The sequence below is a fragment of the Primulina eburnea genome, chromosome 17, assembly GCF_022965805.1.
Source record: "Primulina eburnea isolate SZY01 chromosome 17, ASM2296580v1, whole genome shotgun sequence".
NCBI classification, from domain to species: domain Eukaryota; kingdom Viridiplantae; phylum Streptophyta; class Magnoliopsida; order Lamiales; family Gesneriaceae; genus Primulina; species Primulina eburnea.
The window spans coordinates 300312-320083 of record NC_133117.1 but is presented as its reverse complement, the minus strand read 5'-3'; the positions used below and the strand labels follow the sequence as shown (position 1 = coordinate 320083).

General features: G+C 36.6%; 3 protein-coding genes across 5 annotated transcripts; 2 read left to right on the top strand and 1 right to left on the bottom strand.

Moving 5' to 3' along the window:
* The first annotated feature begins 1680 nt into the window (after window positions 1-1680).
* Window positions 1681-4964, top strand: LOC140818297 (uncharacterized). The gene is made up of 10 exons (XM_073178222.1): window positions 1681-1825; window positions 1993-2094; window positions 2181-2246; window positions 2356-2520; window positions 2637-2750; window positions 3022-3093; window positions 3619-3702; window positions 3833-3933; window positions 4217-4304; window positions 4445-4964. The coding sequence occupies exons 1-10, from the start codon at window positions 1745-1747 to the stop codon at window positions 4832-4834; spliced, it is 1263 nt and encodes a 420-aa protein (XP_073034323.1). The 5' UTR covers window positions 1681-1744; the 3' UTR covers window positions 4835-4964.
* Window positions 4965-6127: 1163 nt separating this feature from the next.
* LOC140818787 (uncharacterized) lies at window positions 6128-7895 on the top strand. Its single transcript, XM_073178835.1, has 2 exons — window positions 6128-6373; window positions 6887-7895. The coding sequence occupies exons 1-2, from the start codon at window positions 6184-6186 to the stop codon at window positions 7681-7683; spliced, it is 987 nt and encodes a 328-aa protein (XP_073034936.1). The 5' UTR covers window positions 6128-6183; the 3' UTR covers window positions 7684-7895.
* A 362-nt stretch (window positions 7896-8257) lies between these two features.
* On the bottom strand, window positions 8258-17910 carry LOC140818786 (probable ion channel POLLUX). Of its 3 annotated transcripts, none has more exons than XM_073178832.1 (12): window positions 16958-17907; window positions 16611-16679; window positions 15760-16389; window positions 15192-15374; window positions 14936-14995; window positions 14649-14852; window positions 13569-13817; window positions 12593-12730; window positions 10942-11136; window positions 10170-10262; window positions 9097-9363; window positions 8258-8585 (listed from the first exon to the last, which is right to left on the bottom strand). In XM_073178832.1, exons 1-12 carry the CDS (start codon window positions 17585-17587, stop codon window positions 8367-8369), a joined length of 2937 nt encoding a protein of 978 aa, XP_073034933.1. In that variant the 5' UTR covers window positions 17588-17907; the 3' UTR covers window positions 8258-8366. The 3 variants fall into 3 exon arrangements, with proteins under 3 accessions (XP_073034933.1, XP_073034934.1, XP_073034935.1); XM_073178833.1 differs by having other exon boundaries at window positions 12593-12691; window positions 16958-17905; XM_073178834.1 differs by lacking the exon at window positions 8258-8585 and having other exon boundaries at window positions 9204-9363; window positions 10170-10246; window positions 16958-17910.
* Window positions 17911-19772: the final 1862 nt, after the last annotated feature.

The following is a 19772-nucleotide window of genomic DNA, read 5'->3' as shown; positions in this document are numbered from 1 at the left end:
AAATAATACCTCCTTCTTCCATAGGATTATTAATCCCTCCTCTATCCCTACCCACTTTCCAATTTTACCTTTCTTCTTTCACCGCTATTGAACCACCTCGGCTGCCGGACCGCCGCCGTCGCCACCCTCGCCGGATCGCCGCCGGACCCCTGCCGCCGCCGCCGCCGGACCGCACCGCATAGCCGTCGCCGGACCTTTGCCGGAACGCCATCGCCGCCGCCGGACCGTCGACTGACCGTCGTCGTCGGACCGACGCCGTCGCCGCCACGTCGGCTGCCGGACCACCGCCAGAACGCCGCGCCGGAGTGGAAGAAGAAAAAAAAGAAGAAGGGCAATTTTGTCCTTTCATCAAAAATTTCAAAATTATCATATACTTAAAAATCTAACCAAACATATTATCATATATTACATATCTATGACAATCATTTTCTTTATCATTTACGTACTAATCATTAGTTTATTTTATCCTGCAACCAAACGCAGCCTAAAAGTATTATTTTTTATTGTGAATATCGATAGGGTTGACCAGTCTCACAGATAAAGATTCGTGAAATCGTCTCGCAAGAGATCTATTCTTGTTTTTATTTTTTTAGTCTTCTTATTTTGTACTAATTTTAAAAATATTAAAACATATGTAGAAAATTCAATTAAATAATTCAGATTTTTTGTCCAATTTTATGCGTAAAATTGTACGTGTGGCAAGATCTTACCCGTTGGAATGAAGTGAAGGTAGTATCCACATAGGTAGGATCTCATCTACCCTATTTTATGTGGTTGATCGGATCAAACTGATCACCTAACCAATGTTAACATTTTTAAATTCATTAACAGATAATGTTTTTTAAGGACAATAGAAAGCACATTCATTCTCTTTCGATGTACACAAGGTAAATATCTCGAGCTAACACATTAAGCTTCAGATCATGTTAGTCTTATGAATCGTACTAAACAAACTATGTGCAACATATTTGTCCAAAAAAATGTTGATGTGAAAAATTAAACTCGTGATTATTAATCAAGTATACATATAATTAATCAACTCGAACATCCACTAGGGATAAATAATGTTTTTGGGTTGTTTTTACGTTTTGTTTGCACTTATTACATGAAAAGTACCACTATCTAACGATATGATATTTAACGATATTTCACAAAACATCAATTTTAGATAGACAATGGACAGTTCTGTCGAAACAATGTTTGTATTATTAAATATTTCGAAGCATAACAATATCAACTTTCTAGTAATTAAATTTAAATTAATAATATTTGAATTTAATTTTATTTACCAAGCTAATTCGAGATATGTTATTGGGATTAAAGTGAGTTAATTTTTATTTAAGGGTAGGTTTATTGTGAGTTAGTCTCACGAATATTTATCTGTGAGACGAGTTAACTCTACGGATATTCACAATAAAAAGTTACACTCTTAGCATAAAAAGTAATATTTTTCATGGATGATCCAAATAAGATATTTGCCTTACAAAATATGACATTGTCTCACACAAATTTTTGCCAGAATTTAATATATAATTGTGGCTATACAAAATCCAGAAATTTTGAGATTTTGGCATTAAAAAGGATTGGGCTTTTTAAAAAAAAAAATAAGTATAATATAATATATATATATATATATATATATATAAATAATTATATTTTTATATATTACTTTATCTTAATTCTTCGCAAGGGTTTTATTTTTGCATCTGCAGCTCACGATCTTCTTCGTTTCAGTGTTGACGCAATGGGCAGCGCGGTTGTAGTTGAAAAGACAGAGGAAGAACTCCGCAGAGAGATCGATGAACTCCACCGCCAGCAACGAGAAGTAAATTTTTTCTTGTATTTATTTGTAGATACCCGTGTTTGGTATATATATATATATATACACGTCGAAAATCTACTGTCTGAAGCTCGTGATTTTATTTTAATGGAGATGTTTTTTTGCCTTAGTTTTTTGTATTTATCCATGATACCTCGTTTTCCTCTACGCAGATTTCAGAGCGGCTTCGCGATCCTAGGGGGATTCGCCGTGGTGGTTTATCGAACTCCGGTCCTCGCAATTTTACTGGCAAGCAGCGTGGCTTTGTTCGGCCCGTAATTCTCTTATTAACTCCTTTTGCACCCTTGCTATAATTTATGCTGAAGAAAGAGAAATAATTGGAAGTCAATTGATTTATCAGGCGGAGAGAAATGAAATGGAGGACCAGCCAGCAGCAAAAAAGAGACTTTCTTCTGCTGTTGTGAAGGTGTTTAAATCCCTTGAATAATTTTAGCAGTGTGGAGCTGAGAATGGAGCTGAGAATGCTTGTACGCAATTTCGAGTTTAAACTAATTGTTTAATTTTGGGTGTTGAAGCTTGAGGATGGGGAGATAGCTGATGATGGCTCCGAAGCTGCGACAGACGTGAAAAGGGAAGATTTACCTGTTGAAATTGAAAATACAAATGCGAGTCAGAGTGGAAAGAAGCCATCTCTTTGGCCGCAACAGGATGGCAATAAGAGGCCCTTGCCCTCTAAAATGGTACAAGAATTTGAGTTTTGAGTGCTTGAGTTTTTTATCCAACTATTGTTGTGTTGAAGTTCTGTTGACAATTGGATTTAAGTTGTTTTCTTCTGTTCTGTACTTGGTGTATGCAGGATTTTGAAATCCCTCCGGCAGAGCATGTTCCAAGGGTATTGCCTAAAGATGAGGATCCTAGTTTGGTTAGCAGGAATAAGAGGATGCTGGGTCAGCTTCTTGGGACTTTGGAGGTATGCTCACTGCTTATCGTTTATGATTTAGCTCAGCCAAAATCTCAAAGAAGCATGTAAATAATTGAATTCTCTGTTAAAGGTCTGGATTTGTTACCGATCATTATATATTTGAACTTTCTGGAGTATTAACTTGAGTGAGATGTCTGTTTTTGGCTTATTGCCTATAAGGTGCTACTCTTTGTAAGTCGTATTGAGATTCTGTCTTTCCCCTAGTGCAAAGATTGATGAATGGAGGTCTGGACATTTACTGTTGTTTGCCCCCTTTCAGAGGTTCAGGAAAGAAGACAAGCAACTTTCGGGTACGGAAGCATACATGCGGAGGTCTGACTCTTTGAAAAGGGTGTGTGTACTTTTCTCTTTTCCTTTTGAAGAGTAAACAAAATGAAACACCAGGGACTAGCGTATCCTAAAAGTCGGGTGAGAAAAATTAGCTGTCTTGGACTATCTTGCTGGTTCTGCAATGTGGCTCTATAAAAACTATGAACTTCAACGAAACTTTGATTTGCGTATGTGGGCATAGTTATTGTGTACTTGGATTAGCAACCTGAAGTTGCAAGGATCTAAATTGAAAACTGATTATGATGGCTAATTCTATATAGGGCCTGTGTATGTCCATACAGAGCATTGATAAATTCGTATATGTTTGCATATGTATGCTTAGACTCTGAATTATTTTACTGAGGATGCCAGAAGAAATTTTATCAAATACTGGGTGCGACTTTCTTTCCCTTTTCTTGTTCTCCTTGCTTGTCCTGGCTTGTGAGTTGTGACTATAAAAGTTGAACTTAGAGATTTGCGTACTTTTTAAAATTTTAAGATAATAATTTTTCCATGTCTATTAACTTGAATTAAAATGCTCATGGAGGCTGAACAACGAGCACGTGAAGAAAGTGAAAAGCTGAGGCAGCAAGAGCGTGAGCAGATTGCAGAAAAGAGGAAAAGGGACCTGGTTTGATGTTAATATTGATCTATTCTGTTTATATACTGAAATTTTATGTTATTCTTTCCGCTGTATGCAAAATAGTAGCAACAGAGTAGCACTTCCGAATTCTTTTTTCTATTGCCTGTGTTATTTTCAGACTCTCAGAGCGCGTATTGCTGCGAAGGCGGAGGAAAAGAAATTGGAATTGTTGTTTCTTCGATGGAGTGAGCATCACAAAAAACTTGGAAATTTCATAAGGTACCCTCATTTTCTTTGGTAATAGTTTGAATATCCTCTTGCATGGAAAAACCGCTGATTCTGTTATTTTCTACACGGTGCAGGTTATTATTAATTTTGCTCCAAAAAGTGTCCATATTCACAATTTTATTGACACAAAAGATAAGTGTCCATTCATATGCAGAACCTTGAAGCAGTTAAATGACCCGGATTTCTTGCTGTCTGGAGTTAGGATGCTCTTATGAATTTCTATTGTATTTAGTATGACATATTTCTCCTATTTTCTATGCTTGTGATCTTTCAGGACAAAGACAGAGCCTCCGATCTATTACATGTTTGCCAAGCCTCTGGAGGATCGTGATGAAGCTTTGCTTGAGCAAGAAAAAGAACAGGTGAGTTTTTTTTTTCTGAGACTTAACTTCTGCTTCTTGATTGCTTGAAGCAATGTGCAGCAAGTTTAATATTTGAACTGCAGATGGGCTATTCAGCTAGAATAAATTTTCCATATAGCAATTTCTTTGTTTGTCATCAGATGTTTCAAGAATGGAAGTCTGCTAGGAGAAGTGAACTATCACAGTATCAGAAGGAGATTGCAGAAAAGTACATTGCGAATGTGGAAAATGGTCTGGAAAGGTGGCAAAATGGAAGAAAAACTTGGATAGCAAACAATGATGCGACAAACTTACAAGAGACAATGGACAAAGAACTTGAGACTCATCAGCTTGAGCACGGGCCCAAAACTAGAAAGATCCCTGGACAAAGCAACAACGAAGATGAGGATGACGTGGAAGATATAAATGTCGCGGAGGACGATATGATGGATGACGTGCTTGGTGTTGATGAAAATGTTCGAAGGGTCGACGAAGTAGTGAAAGCAGAAACAAATAATGACATTGTTGTTGAGGAGAACAAAGAAGAGTAGTTATTTTCTCGTTTTTAAAATTTGGCCTGTGTTCTTATTAATGTCGTAGCCTGGGTTTAAATTGTTGCTAGTGTGCGTATTGGAAGATATATATTTTCTTTAAATTCCCAATTTCGTATTTGCGAATTTACTTGAAGGTTCGAAAGCTAGAATTTTTTAGTTCTGCTCATGGATAAGTTGCTTATGGTGGACTGGTTCTGTACCCCATTTTGTACCGTGCACGAAATAGATCGTCCTTAGATGGAGTCATTTGAAATCTATTATTTCGAATTTATTTTCGTTGTTAAATAATTAAAAAAACTCGAATCTATCTCTACTTTAATTTTATTAATTACAATAAAATTTTTAGGATTTGAAATCTATAGCAATCCTTAAATATATTGTGATTAGTATAAAGTAAAAGATTAATTTGATTTATTTAACAAGATAAATCTGGAATGGAAAATGCTAATTATCAGAATGTTGCTCCGAATTTCATAATTTCATTTTGGCGGATTCCCTCTTTAGTTCGATTTTTGCAAAATGCATTGGTAGGTCGGTAGCCTAGCTCCATATGTATATACCGTAGGCACATAATATCATTGAGTATCAACCTTTTTATTAATTACTATTTTTTACCATCTTAATTTAAATTAATGAGAAAATATCTTAACTTTTCTTCATGCAAATAAATTTACCATGAAAAGATATTTTTGTGTCTTATTTTTCATTATCAAAAATGTAAAATAAATCGTGTTGAGTTTTAATAATGTATAGTAACTCAAAAAATAATCAGATTACATATTTCTAAAACCAAAAACAGAAAAACGAAATAAATTTTTGTAAAGTGGAACCAACCAATGAACACTCCTATTTCAATAGTGCTAATTTTTTTTAAAAATATCTCACTTAAACAATTGTATAAAAATAGGAGAAGTTGTATATTAAATGACCGGCGGAGAGATTTGTATATTAAATGACCGGCGGAGAGATTTGAGGAAACATTGAATGATAAAGCTAATTAATCCAATCTCATCCATTGCTACTTCTGATTGTTATTAGTCAAATGAGTAGTTCTCTTGTGAGACGATGTCACGATGGATCAACTCTACCGATATTCACAATAAAAAATAAAAATTTTTTATGGATGACTTAAATAAGAGATCTGTCTAACAAAATACGACTTGTGTGACCGTCTTACACAAGTTTTTGTCTAGTCAAATATTTTAAAAAATATTAATTAAATAATAAGATAATCAATATTTTAATTTATATTATGGTGCCTATAAATACCAACGAACTCTTACGTTCTCATCCCCTCTCTTCGAATTCTCTCTCCCATTGATTTTTGCCTACAAAATTCCATTGCAATGTCGAGAGAAGGTGTTGAGATTGCTCCGGGTTCGGCACCAAATTCAGCCCCCAATTCGCCCAAGAACAGGATCAAGTTCTTGTGCAGTCACGGCGGAAAGATCCTCCCCCGCCCCGCCGACCGCCACCTCAAGTATGTTGGCGGCGAAACCCGTGTCATTTCTGTGCCGCGGGACATTCCTTTCCAAGGTTCAGAGTTTCACTCTCTGCGTTTTCATTTTTTTTAATCCGCATTTTTTTTGGTAACTAAAATAAGAAGTTAGATATTTGGAACGATTGTATTTTTTTGAGAATTTTTTGCATGAAGGGGATGGATTTTACCCCTCAAACATAACGAGCCTTAATGATATGGATTGCAGAATGAAATAGTCGATCACAACGCCTGACTTTCTTTATTTACGGAAAAAAAATGTTCGACTTCAAGGTCATCGATTATCTTTTCTCTGATCTATAATTTATATGGTAGATGAGATAGTTATCTAAAATTCTTGCATATTGTTATGCATTGATCTCTACTCATCTCTTTATTCATATTACTTGTACGGTTTGGATTGCAAAACTTTTCTGTGGTGGTGGATTGCAAATGCAATGATTTAGAGTTGAGGCATGATTTACAATGGAATGTCTCTTGAGAAGAGAAGATGCTGAATCTTGGAACCTGGCTTTAAATTTTCTCACTGTGAGTGGTTTCATTATTTACAGAACTTATGAAGAAGCTCACTTATCTAATCGAAGGAGAAATGATCCTGAAGTACCAAGTTTTGTCCGAGGACCTCGATTCCTTGGTCTCGGTGAGATCTGATGAAGATCTACGCCACATGATGGATGAAGCGATCAATTATGAAGCTGCTGGAGCTCCAAAACTTCGAGCATTCCTGTTCCCTGCAAACCCCTTTTCGTTGGAGAACCAAATGGGATATGTTGATCCCCACGGGCTCGAGCAACGGTATATTGATGCTATCAATGGCATGATCCCCTCTACTCCATTCAGCATGAAACAACACCCAACTATCAATTCCGTTCAACATGGCTCTTTAGTTTCCTCGGCATGCTCTTCCCCAAGGTCACCAGATAGCTGCACCACGGAAACCATAAACAACGAAGCCATGATTCATGGAAACCATCAAAGTAGCCGTATCAATATGCACAAGGTGCACAGTATGCCTAGCATATGTAGCTTAAATTCTCCACAACAAACAAGCCATTATGTTCATCAAATTCCTCACCAATATTATCAGAATTATAGACAGCCACACTATCCTGCCTACCAATCTCCCAAGCCACCTATTGATTTCAACAGAAGTGTTGGGCCCGAAAGGCTTATGTCTGTGAGGTCTGTAGGCCGAGTTGAGGGGGTGAGTTACCAAGTTGATCCTGTCCCTCACAATTACTACTCGCCTTCAAGGCAGAATGTGGTTATGAACCCGGTTGTTTTGAGTCCGCGACATGGCCACAGTGGGATGAAGGCATGGGATAACGCTATGGGTGGTGATACTTGAATTGCCAAATTCTCCATGGGAATAAATAGTGAAGAATTTGAGTTCTTGCTGTGTTATAGTTTGACTTGATATTTACTTGTACTTGTATAATAAAATGCTTTAGAGATCTCGTTTAAATATGGATGTACTTGAGTAGTGTTAGTTCGAAAGAGATGTCCTAACAACATTGTATTGTACATTAAGATATTGAATTTCTTCTGTTTTGTTTGGTACGTTCTGGTTTGTGATTTATGTGCTGTAAGCCTTTGTACGTAATTATCTTTCAAACCATGATTAAAATAAACCCATCTTAAGAAGAACTAGTAATCGTACAAACTTATTACTATCTTTTGGTTATATTAGAACATTTCAAGTGCTTTCTGATTTTATTTAATTTTTGAACTGTAGATAACATTAAGAACAACAAAAAAGCTAGAAATAGATTCCGGCGATTGCATTGTTCTAGCATTAATGAAAAGAAGGCCAAGTGCATGCGCCTCTCTCCACATTTGAAGTTCCCTTCATCTTTCTCGAATATAAATTTGATAAACATGGCGTAGCAAAAGTACCATCGTAGTTGCTGCTCGATGTGAGGGTGTGCTGCTCGACTGCTCCGAACTTTGTCATCGTGTAGCATAGTATTAGGCAAACTTTGTCGTCCCAATATTTTGGGGATCAGTATTCAGGCACTTCTTTGTTCCTCGTCATTTACCTGACGAAATGACGACAAAAACATCATTTATAGACCATTTCTGTGTCATCAATTTGCCCACAGGGTTGATCACAGCCTGCTCTGCTGTTGCGAGACGATACCCAATTACAATTTCTTTGCGTTGACGTCCCCTGATCATTATTTCGTAGAAACAAAGCTCTTCCTGGTCATAAAGATAGCATTCTGCAGGCTTTATACACATCTCGTTTCCCTGAAGAGTCGGAACAGATATGTGTCAAAATTGGGTAAGTGAATACTCGACCAATATACATTTCTGCAGAGTTTGCAGTTTTATAATTTGAAAGAAAACTTTGTTTCAGAATTCCAATTTCAAACTCCTCACAGATGAGTAAAAAGGGATAACTAAATCACATAAAAATAGAAGAACGTTTAAAAGCTTCCGCTGTCTGTGATGAACATTATCATGCAACTTATTTTTGGAAAATTACTAAGCTCGTGCAGGAATTAATAAAATTTGTTATAGATTTCAAATTCTTTGACTTGTTCGGACGAAGAAAGGGGGAAAGGTAGTGAGAAGGACGACTTGTAAAATCAAACGAGAATAAAACTTCACATGAAATAGAAAAACAAAAATTAGGTTGATACTACTAAATCACCCTCAATCAGTTCCCCCCAACCAGTCTTGACGTTTTACACTGCCCTACTATATATAAATTATTACTGAAGGAAACCTCGGAAAGCTAGATTGGTGATGAGCATACCTCCTCAGCAAATAGTTCTTCAAGTACACGATTGATTTGTTTGTCTTCTGCAACCATGGCTAGAGCCATGCTCACCAGCTCATTTGACAATACATAGTCACTGATCCTTGTCACAGACACAAGATTTCGAGTTCTAGAATCCAATATCTCACTTATAATAATTGATTTGTCCGAAGCTTGCTGCATTTCCCGAATCCAAGAACTTTGTGAGAATCCTGAATGCCTTAAAGGAATGGATTTTGCATCCTTGTATGGCAGCCGTTTTGACTGGAGTAAATAATTATCCAAGTACTTTAATCAGTAACCAAGTATTGATATAGAATCAACATGCGTGGCGAAAAATTAGACAGAAAAACCCCGGTAGGAACCGTGGACCAGAGTTGCATTAAAAAATTCGGCTCAAACAAAATAAACTAAGGATATTTACATTTGTACAAATGACATAGGAACTTGAGAAATTCTTTTTTATTAAAATAAGGTTTCCATGCACATATTATTAGATCGATACTGCATCAAGTTTAAACACGTATATATGATACCAAACTAATTTGATTTATATTTTAGAACATAACATTGAGAAGAGTAGCCGAGCCTGAAATAACACTTTTGGGACAAAACTAAAATACTAAAAGTTTAGGAAGGGCAAAACGTATTTTAACCTTATACATCGTACATGAAAATTTACAGGTGTCCGGAATTATTTATGGCTCTCAAAACAAGCTTCTACGTTGCTCACAATACAATAATACAAGAATAATGAAATATAAATTAAGTTAAAAGCCGAATAATACTTATTAATAAGGCATCACTTGTATAAGACCCCAACACTTATGCCTTACGGCTATACTACTCATTTAGAATGCTATTCCAAGAAGTAAGCTAAATAATGCATGACAAAAGGAAACGATAAGATAAAACATTAAAAGTAATGTCTGCAGGCCCAATTACATTTAAAAGACTAAAAATGGCTCAAACAATTAGAACTTGGTCTTGAATTCAAATAGTAATCAACCGGAACTCATTGAATCACATTATATTATAAATGCATCTACCAAACACAGATAGAGAATGACCTGTATATCACGAATAAGGAGGAGGGTAGCAAGAGATCGTGAATCAGACTGGACAATAGAGTCTTCCACAGATTCATCTGCAAGAATTAAAATCTGTTCTCTTAGAGTTAGTAATGGTCACGACAACGTGGATCAAAACATAAATTTCAGAAGTCTTCATTTAAATTCAGTACCTAATCCCAGTAACATCAGTAGAAACAAAAATCTGAAGCTGAAAACATTTTTTAACAAATAGAACTTAGAGCCACTTCTCTATCATGGAAATGTGATGAGGGCATGATCAATATGATTCCTACCTTGGCAATGCCAAACCTGATGGTATAGAATTAGAATAGCAGATAACAATTTCTGCCTGATTTACAAAGGTGAAGGTCTTATTCGAAGCCCTGTCATAGAGTAATGCTATAAAACTAAACTTCAGGCAAGAGCGAATGCAAGTACAGTTTCTTTTAAATCACAAGAAGTCAGGAACAGCATATGCAAACCTGATATTTGACCAAGAAGTTTTTCCAGAATAACAATACGGACCTTTTGCGTTCGGAAAATATAGACATCAAAATCTTGCATTTGTTTGCCTCAATCTCAATCCCATAATGGAACAAAATAATTTTAAGATGCCATAACAAAAACAATAGCATTCTAGTGCAAAATGCTTTAGATCAGAAAACAAAATACTTCTCTATCCAAGTCCCATTTGAAAATTTTCCAATAGCACAACTATCACAATTAGATAATTTCCAGCATATTGGTGCATTCTAAAGATGAAACTTACAGAGTCAAAAGTCTCCAAAGGAAGACTCTCCAAATGCCGTCTGATGACGGCATTCCCGTCCTTATGGACTAGTTTTATATTCACTAACCCAAGAATATCAAGGCCACCATCTGTTAATTTTTGGTGCCGATCGTTCACAGGAACCTCATTGAACATCCACAATTCAGATCCCGGAGCCAACAATGCTTCTAACACCTATAAATGGCAGTGTGCACCAAACTATTATATATGAGATACAACAAACTTTGATGTAAAAATCCCGACAATTTTTTTCATTTATATAGTGTGTGATTAAACACACATTTCCAATTTCATAAACAGGCTTGAGAAACTTATCAAGCAGTGAAGCTTTGTATGAACTTGCATATAAGCAGTTTCATCAAAAGAGCACGTCATCTAAAAGCTTAATATCACAGAAATTTAAAGAATTAATTGTTAATGTGCTCAACCAGGTCCCTCATGTGGAACCAAGATTATTTTATCGAATTTTAGTACATGAAATTCTTTCTCCATCTATGAGTGAAGGTGAGATTTGAGATCAGAACCCTCTTGGCTAATTTATTCAAAACTTCAGTTATTAGAGAAGTGAGATTCTTAATATTTCATGTTTCCAACAAATGCCTAATTTAATCTTCAAGGGTATCATTGGTTTTGAACTTTCGTTACACTTGAAAAGGACTTGGCTAGAAAACGTCTTCAAACTCGGAAAATTCTGACTAGATAGGTTACAAGACAAATCAATATGTGCTGGTTTTAATGAAATGACGTGTTCAAGGTTCTCTCCTTTAAGAAAAACACTACAAGAGAAGTCAAATAGAAGAGTAAGTATCAATTTTTGGTATATATAGAGGGAAAGACCAAAAGCAAGCACACACATGATAAGTTTCGTAATTGTCTAATGGAGTGCTATGAGTTGTTATCTACCATTCTCCACAAGAAGAGATTTTCCATTTTAATTAAATTATCCACAAGCAAGTAAAATAACCATTTTTCTCTGCTGATCGACTAGTACAGTTCCAAGTATATCCCATTACCAACTCTCAAGTAATAGGACAGTCTACAAGTTTAGATTTAAACCACTTTATTCGTGTATTACCAGTGTCGAACTGTAGTATATAGGTTTTAGAGGGTTGGTAAAACTAAATTGTGCATTCATTGCAATAAGTAGAGTATTGGTTAGATTAATTTATATGTAGAATTGCAATTAGTCGTGTTGAGTAAGCTAATTTATATTTAGAACAGCAGTTGCTTAATGTCTGGATCTGGTAAAGCCTGAAAACTAACGCATGCTAAAATGTGCCACCTTCTATTTCATTTTTAATACTCTCTTCCACATTCCTTTAGTACAGTTGACTTAAATTTCAAAATGAGCAACAGCAATTTGTTGAGGAAGCCAAAGCCAGCTCTAGACACAGAAAATATAGCTCACAAGATCAGCTTATTTTAGCAAATTGAAAGAAACAAGAGCTGTTTTTAAAATAAGTATGAAAGTCAAAGTAAAAGAATGTGATAAGTCTGCAAAGAAAATCTTGGTCATCAATATCAAATTACAGCAAATCAAAAGAACCATAAAAGATGAAAGGAAACTAGAGTCACTTTTAAGATAAGTACGAAAGTCGAGGAAAATGAATGTGATAAGTGCAAAAATCACCATAATCATATCATCAATATCACGTCGCCAACCACAAAATAGAATCTTTTCAGGGAATTTCGGAGGATCAGTTATCCTGGGAGATAGGCCCTTCCGGAGCTGCAGAAAGCAAGACGCGTACATGAGAACAACACCATTCTAGAAAAAAGTGTAATCACAGCTATAATATAGTGTCTATACCATGTGAGTATGCATCGCTATTTTAACTTGCCTCGTTAAGAGTAAGCTAACAAGATGACAATAGGATGGGAACAACAAATGGTAAAAAATTTGTTCAACTCTGAAACATGAAATGACAATAAATATCACAAGCATTTAGGTCGAAAAATCTTTGGAGATGAAAGTTTATGCTTTGAGACTTTCCAAAATATATGTCTTCCCAGGAGGAGACCAATTTACAAAACAAATGCGAGAAAAGTACTTGAGAATAATAAAATTAAATCATGATAATCAATTAACTATGTGTGCTACTGGACCTAACCTCGTGTCATAAGGTACCTCAACTATTTGAACATCAATACACCCATTATCAATATTTTGCATTTTAAATCCAAAAAAAGGTGTAAATATTAACCTTTTTAAAAGATAGTGACAAACAAATCTATACAATGCCTACCTCATTCAACTCTGTTTTTTCTTTTCTTCTCTTTTCTTTTTTCGACATGCAAAATATTAGATGGGCTCAGCACGAAGTTACTGTCATTTTGCAGCACAAAGCGAAAACCAATGTTCAGACCATGTGACAAGGATTCTTAAATGGGTTATTTTAAGCCAGTTTACCTACAGATAATGTACACAAAACCTATTAACCTGTCCATTAATAGAAATTTGAGAGCAGTGAGCCAGACAAAACTATTCATGTATAAATGTGATATAAATCTAAGATTAAGCCTTCACATCCCAAGTCAAAGATCTCCATATTTTAAACAATGTTATACTAGTGATCTTATCATAAAGTTGGAGTAAAGAGGTTGACCTCTGGCAAGGAACTGGGGGCATATGTGTCATCATCCTCGGCAATGACAAGGATTTCATCACCTTCTTTTAGAACATATTTATCACCTGGATTCATTTTAATCTTTCCGCCATCTGCAGCAACCTTAACTCCACAAGGGATTGCATCAGGAAAAGATACAAGTACATCTTCAAAACGAGTACCATCCAGTTCAGGCCATCTTTTGATGTAGAACTCAGCATTTTCAAACCCTAGAATGTCTTCCCATATCTGCCAAGTGGAACTATAATAATTCATCTAATTGTTGGAGAATGGATTCCATTAACTACTGTTGAATTATGCAAAGATGCAAATCTACACTTTTTAGGCACCTGTGGACAAATAGTAACAATGGCGAGTCTTGTTCAATGGATCATTGTTTAGCACACTTGAGAGAGAATTTTACTCCTTCATTTTTTTGGCAAATTTCCAGAAATTTTATAGTGGAGGCTACAAGTTTTTGACCTTGTAATTGGAGAACAAGAAACCGAGACAAATAAGTTTTGTGTAAACCGTATTTCAAACTTTAGTTTCCAAATGTAGATGCAGAAGGCAGCCTTGAATAATTTGTCAACTGTCTACTATATCAACACATCATGGATAACACTTACAGTCCTATAATTCTGAAATATACGAATTAACATATAGCTCTTTTTAGTCACAACTTCCTTTGATTAATCATATTTAGATGATAAGGGAAACCTGGTTTTTCCACCCAGACAAGTTTTGAACGAACAATCGAGATCATTTGCCAACACTATTAGTTCATCACTAATGAAATCTGTAGTAACTAATAAGAATGTAATGTGATTGTGAATACAAATTTATGATAAGAAAAAAGGGGTAAATGATATTCGACATGTTAAAGACATTGACAAAACAATAAAGGAAAGGACAGAAACACGATTTATAGTTAACTCGAAGACTAATGTTCTAGGATCTCCACAATTTTCACCTTTATAGAAGGTATGCTCTATGAATGATAAGTTATTGAGATACTCCAGCTTCATTTCGACTAGCAATCGTACAACGTATATGAAGATCTACAGAATCATAGCTAACCTGAGCCAGGCCAGGCTGGAGAGCACATTGTATCATCAGTCTCCCAATCACATCATGGGCAACAACTGTTTCTATCAGTTCTCCTCCAACAAGCTTGACCAAAGGCTCATTATCAAGATCGCTCATTTCCACAACGATATGGCCTCTTAGACCCTCTTTCACACCAGTAAGACTGAGCACAACCCTTAAAGCACGTGCATCACTCTAATATGAAATTCCAAAGAAATAAGCAACTAGCGACTCTAAAATTTAACAATAAGAAGACTTATTGAAATAAAAGTAGGGACCTGATCAGCATTTTCGTCAGATGCCAATACGATGATTGCCCGTGCCTTGGAGACTGAGACCTGCTTGACAAACACAGGGTATAGGATAAAAGAAAAAATTATTGCGCTCAGTTGGGGTCGGCGGTCAGGGGTGGGACTTTGGGATGACCAAAAGAATTTGATTTTTGTAGAAGATTAATTCTTAAAAATACATCTCAGTATCCTGCTACGACAAGGGGGAATATATATGGGTTATTGTCAGAATAGAAAAAGCTACCTTTTTCAAGTCAGCGAGTATAAGAGGGCTACCGCTTCTGCAGATAACCGATGTTCCCATCAGGTCAAATTCAAGCTTTGCTATGTCCATCTCCATTTCTTCCTTGTCTCTTTCAGCAAGTACAACAATAACACCACCACCAATGCTCTTATTTGCTATTGCAAGCTGCTTCAAAAGTGAACCCTGTAATAAAGGATAATTTCTAACAATTAAGAAAAAAAATTTATCTAATTGAACAATCACAAAATTCAATTGCATGTCGACGTTCAACATATCACGACGCTCATTGAACGATAGTATTTCTCATAGTCTCTACGGGAGAAGACAAAAATGTAGAGTGTAACTACAAACAGCAAATCAGCAGGGGGCGTCAAAATGATAAGGAATAAAAGCATACACATACCTATTAAGCACCTGTTTCTCCTTAAAGTTGAGGAGAAAGAAAAAGGTAAAATTAAATTAAGTTGCATTGTTTTGTGAGATAACATCAAAAACCCTAGGAGACACAATATGGCCGGACAGAGTTACAAGTCACAATCGCTTATAGCAATATTTGTTATAGAATTACCAGTTTATCACTCCATCCTAGAACGAGGATATGGTTACTTTCAATGACCTCACTCTTGCCTTTACGCAATGAATCCACCTTTTCTGAAATTGCATCGGAAACAAGTCCAAGCATCATGGCGAATATAAGCATGCCTCCTGAACTTATAGAAACTGAGACAATTCTTGGACCTGTACCAACTCTATCGGTGTGATTTCCTGAGTCTGCCACAAAGGTCCAAGAAAGCCAAAGAGCTTCAGAAAAACTGCCATCACTTACAGCATACAGTGCCAAGCCCCCAAATCCGATGAGAAACAGTGTCGCAAAGAGAAGTGCAAGAAGCTTCGCATAAGGATAAACAGAGAAACACACGTCAACTTTATAGGCAATTCTTTTCTTCAACGGGACCTCCTCTTTGTTATCTTTTGTCCTCTTTGAAAGATTCTTGATCCGTGGAAGATAGTCAAGATATTTGTACACCATAAATGGAGTAACGAGAGTAACAATAACAGTGTACAGAGCAATAGTTCTACTGTCACAGTGCCCTAACCACAAGAATGAACTTCCATTTTCAAGCTCCATAGCTTTTACCTGATTTCTATCAATGTAATTTTTATGAAAGCATAACCTACGTATGTCGGCGTTTTCTTCCTGCAAACACATCCATCTTTCTTAATCAGGATTTAATGACAAATCATATTCGTAACGTCATTTGGTATATATCATGATATACCCAATCGACACACCAAACACCATAAGAAACAAAGGGTACCAAAAGGCGCTATAAGTTTGCATTCAGCCACAACATTCCTGCGGTATTCACATGACAAAAAATGAAAATAGACACACTCTACTTGGAACTTTGAAATTACCTCAAGCCTTGCAATTTCATATCGCAACCCAACTGTGTACAGTAGTGATAGTATACTGAGAAACATGAGCTGCAGGTGCAAGCATAGAACACAATCACAAATTCATCAATGAAAATAGCTCCAAGCAACAATTGAAGCCTAAGAAGCAAATGGGACAGTACACGAACCCTACGTAACAACAATTAAGAGCAAGAATCCAACTCTATTCAAGATCCCTTGTGATCTTCCAATATTAAGTATGAAGTAATAATCAACTAAACACTGAAAACGAAAGAAAGAAAGAAAGAAAGAAAGAAAGAAAGAAAGAAAAGAACATGTCACGGAAAAAAGAAAAAAAAACCACTCACAAATTTTAATCTCCAAGCGCTCCCGAATGATGAATTCTCCTGCATACTACTGGAATGGGCTGGATCACGAATTGATGCTACTCTGGGAGAAGGGACTAAACCCGCCGTGGAGGCTTGAAGTGACAATGCCTTCAAATCTTTGTCAGCTTTCAGCTTCGTCCTACTGCTCCGGCGTGCGGAGTCTACTGCAGAGCCACTCAAATTTGGTGGCATGGAAGTGCTACGAGCAGGAAATTGAGCTGACCCCTGCTGTTTCGACAGAGAAGATGAAGAAGAAGATTTGATGCTGAGGTTTCGGCGAGTGGAGTATGGGCCGAGATTGGATGGGAAGACGTAGTCCCGATCGGAGAAATTGAAGCTGAAGGCATCATCACTATCGTTGCTGCTGGTTCCACCGCCGAGGTAAGTGACTGCGGGTGTAGCGGTGGATGAGGCGGAATTGACAGATGGAATTGGAGAGAAGCGGCGTCCGGCGGGGAAGATGGGGCCCGGAGGGTGTGTTTCTGCTTGGGAATAATCATCAGAGCCTGAGGCGTCGGTAGGCTCGGTTTTGGACTTCTTGGTCACCGGTGGCCTCTCCGGCATGCCCATATTCGGCTTGGAGCCCGATGGGCCATTGGTCCCCACCATTCCACCTGTTCTCCCAGACAGAGACTCGGGGTGTTAGCTTGGCTCAAGTTCCTAGTCTAATCCTCCATTGACCCAAAAAGACCACCACCAGAAAATCAAAAGGAATTCTAACCGTGGCTCGAATCGGACACACTTAAATTTATGTTTTTTTTCCCGTAAAAAAGCGAAAACACGTGATCCGTGGGAAGATGTGATTATTATATTCTTGAAATAACGTAAGAAAATGAGGCCAACTACGTTAAAAATATGCATGTTCTTCGTATTCCTCTCGATATCTGGTGCATTAAAGCCTACACCGTACTGTGCTCTCGTCAGTGCCATTCGATTACAGTGAGTTGTATTTTCCTTTTTATATTGAAAAGCTACAAGGAAAAAGGAAGAGGATGAATGTCCAGCTACATTGGCATTTAATTTTCGGTTGAATTCTCTAGATTTTGTTTAAGCTTTGACGATTTTAATTTAGCAGGAAAATTTTAAAAATCAAGGTTACTTTACTATAGAACAAAAAAATATTTCGAAAATTTGTATTTTATAATATTATATTAAAATTATTTGACACGTAACCCTAACCCCATTAAAATCAGCTAAATCTAACACAAAATTGGTCAGATCTATCTCGTCTCATAAAATCGATGAGCTAAGTTAGTAATTTTTGGACTTGTCAAAATGACAGTCGGTCACCATCGACACTTCGATTATCATTTTTCACACTTTCCTCTAGCCAAAGTATCAAATACATATATTTTTCTCCTGATAAATTTTAAACCACGTTTCTTTTATGTGGTTTGTGGTTGCAGCCTAAAAATTAAATTGGATGACAAACCAAGAAATTTGGGTTAAGAAACTTTTGCTTTGGTCACTTATAATAATGAGTAGATCTTTTGTGAGACGTTCTCACGAATCTTTATATGTGAGACGAGTCGACATTACCGATATTCACAATAAAAAGTAATATTCTTAGCATAAAATGTAATACTTTTTCATTGGTAATCCAAATAAAAAACATATCTCACAAAATACGACCCGTGAGATCGTCTCACATAAATTTTTGCTTATAATAAATGACAAACTAAAAAACATGGTTAATTAAACCGCAAGGAACAATAAATTTCTCAGGGTTTTTTGAAATTATAAGGTATTAACTTGTATTCCTTCGTCTCGATAACAAAAATTTGTGTGAGACGATCACGGGTCGTATTTTGTGAGACAGATCTATTATTTGGGTCATCAATGAAAAAATATTACTTTTTATGCTTAGAGTATTATTTTTTATTGTGAATATCGGTGTGGTTAACCTGTCGCACAGATAAAATTTTGTGAGACCGTCTCACAAGAGACCTACTTCATTTCGATTGTATAGGTTCTTTTTTATTTATCTATTGTCTTAAATATATTTTTCAATTTCTAAATTTAGAAGCATTTTTTCTTGTCTTTTACTGAAGTGTAAATATTTTCTGAATGAATAAATAAAATAAAATAAAATAAAATATTCAAATAAAATATTCTTAATATATATGAAAAATAAAAAGTTTATATTCATATTTGACCTCGTGTTAAAAAACGAGTGTCCAATAACAAGTGTCGGATCTACCTGCCAAGAACTCAGCCTACAAATCTGTTTGTCTCCATCTGCACGGGAGTCGAAAAACTTCACTCCATTTTTCTGTCACAAATAGCACTTGGGACGCAGAAAATGAATCCCCGAGCCTTAGCCGCCTCGCTTTCCTCTCTGATGTCCCAACTTCTTCTCCTCCTCGTCCTCATTTTCTCAGCCTCATTTACTCCCTCTCAAGATTTCATAGAAATTATTTTTCCTCTCCTGCACCATTGTCTTTTAACTTCAAATACTGTTGCCACACTGTCCTTCTGTTCTTTTTCAAGAAAGCGGAAGCGGGCTCATTTCCAAAACCCGGATGTGTCGGAAGGAGAAGATGGAGCCGGGTTCGGTCTCAGACAATCTCTCCGGATGGACTCGACGGTTCCTCGGAACCCTGAGTCTTTCAAGCAATTTTTTGGCATGAGGATATCTACATTTGAATGGCTCTGTGGGCTCCTTGAACCGTTGCTCGACTGCCGTGACCCGGTCGAGTCGCCTCTCAATTTAACAGCTGAGGTAAGGCTCGGGATCGGCGTTTTCCGGCTTGTCACTGGCGCCGATTACCCTGAGATCTCTGGCCGTTTCTGT

Bases quoted from the DNA above. Each gene is read 5' to 3' on its own strand.
- LOC140818297 (XM_073178222.1), top strand. From the start codon at position 1,745: ATGGGCAGCGCGGTTGTAGTTGAAAAGACAGAGGAAGAACTCCGCAGA. The intron at 1,826-1,992 runs GTAAATTTTTTC...TCCTCTACGCAG, and splicing joins TCCACCGCCAGCAACGAGAA to ATTTCAGAGCGGCTTCGCGA. The intron at 4,305-4,444 runs GTGAGTTTTTTT...GTTTGTCATCAG, and splicing joins TTGAGCAAGAAAAAGAACAG to ATGTTTCAAGAATGGAAGTC.
- LOC140818787 (XM_073178835.1), top strand. From the start codon at position 6,184: ATGTCGAGAGAAGGTGTTGAGATTGCTCCGGGTTCGGCACCAAATTCA. The intron at 6,374-6,886 runs GTTCAGAGTTTC...CATTATTTACAG, and splicing joins GCGGGACATTCCTTTCCAAG to AACTTATGAAGAAGCTCACT.
- LOC140818786 (XM_073178832.1), bottom strand. From the start codon at position 17,587: ATGGTGGGGACCAATGGCCCATCGGGCTCCAAGCCGAATATGGGCATG. The intron at 16,390-16,610 runs GTAATTTCAAAG...ATGTGTTTGCAG, and splicing joins ATGAAATTGCAAGGCTTGAG to GAAGAAAACGCCGACATACG. The intron at 9,364-10,169 runs GTCATTCTCTAT...TATTTACTCCAG, and splicing joins TCCTTATTCGTGATATACAG to TCAAAACGGCTGCCATACAA.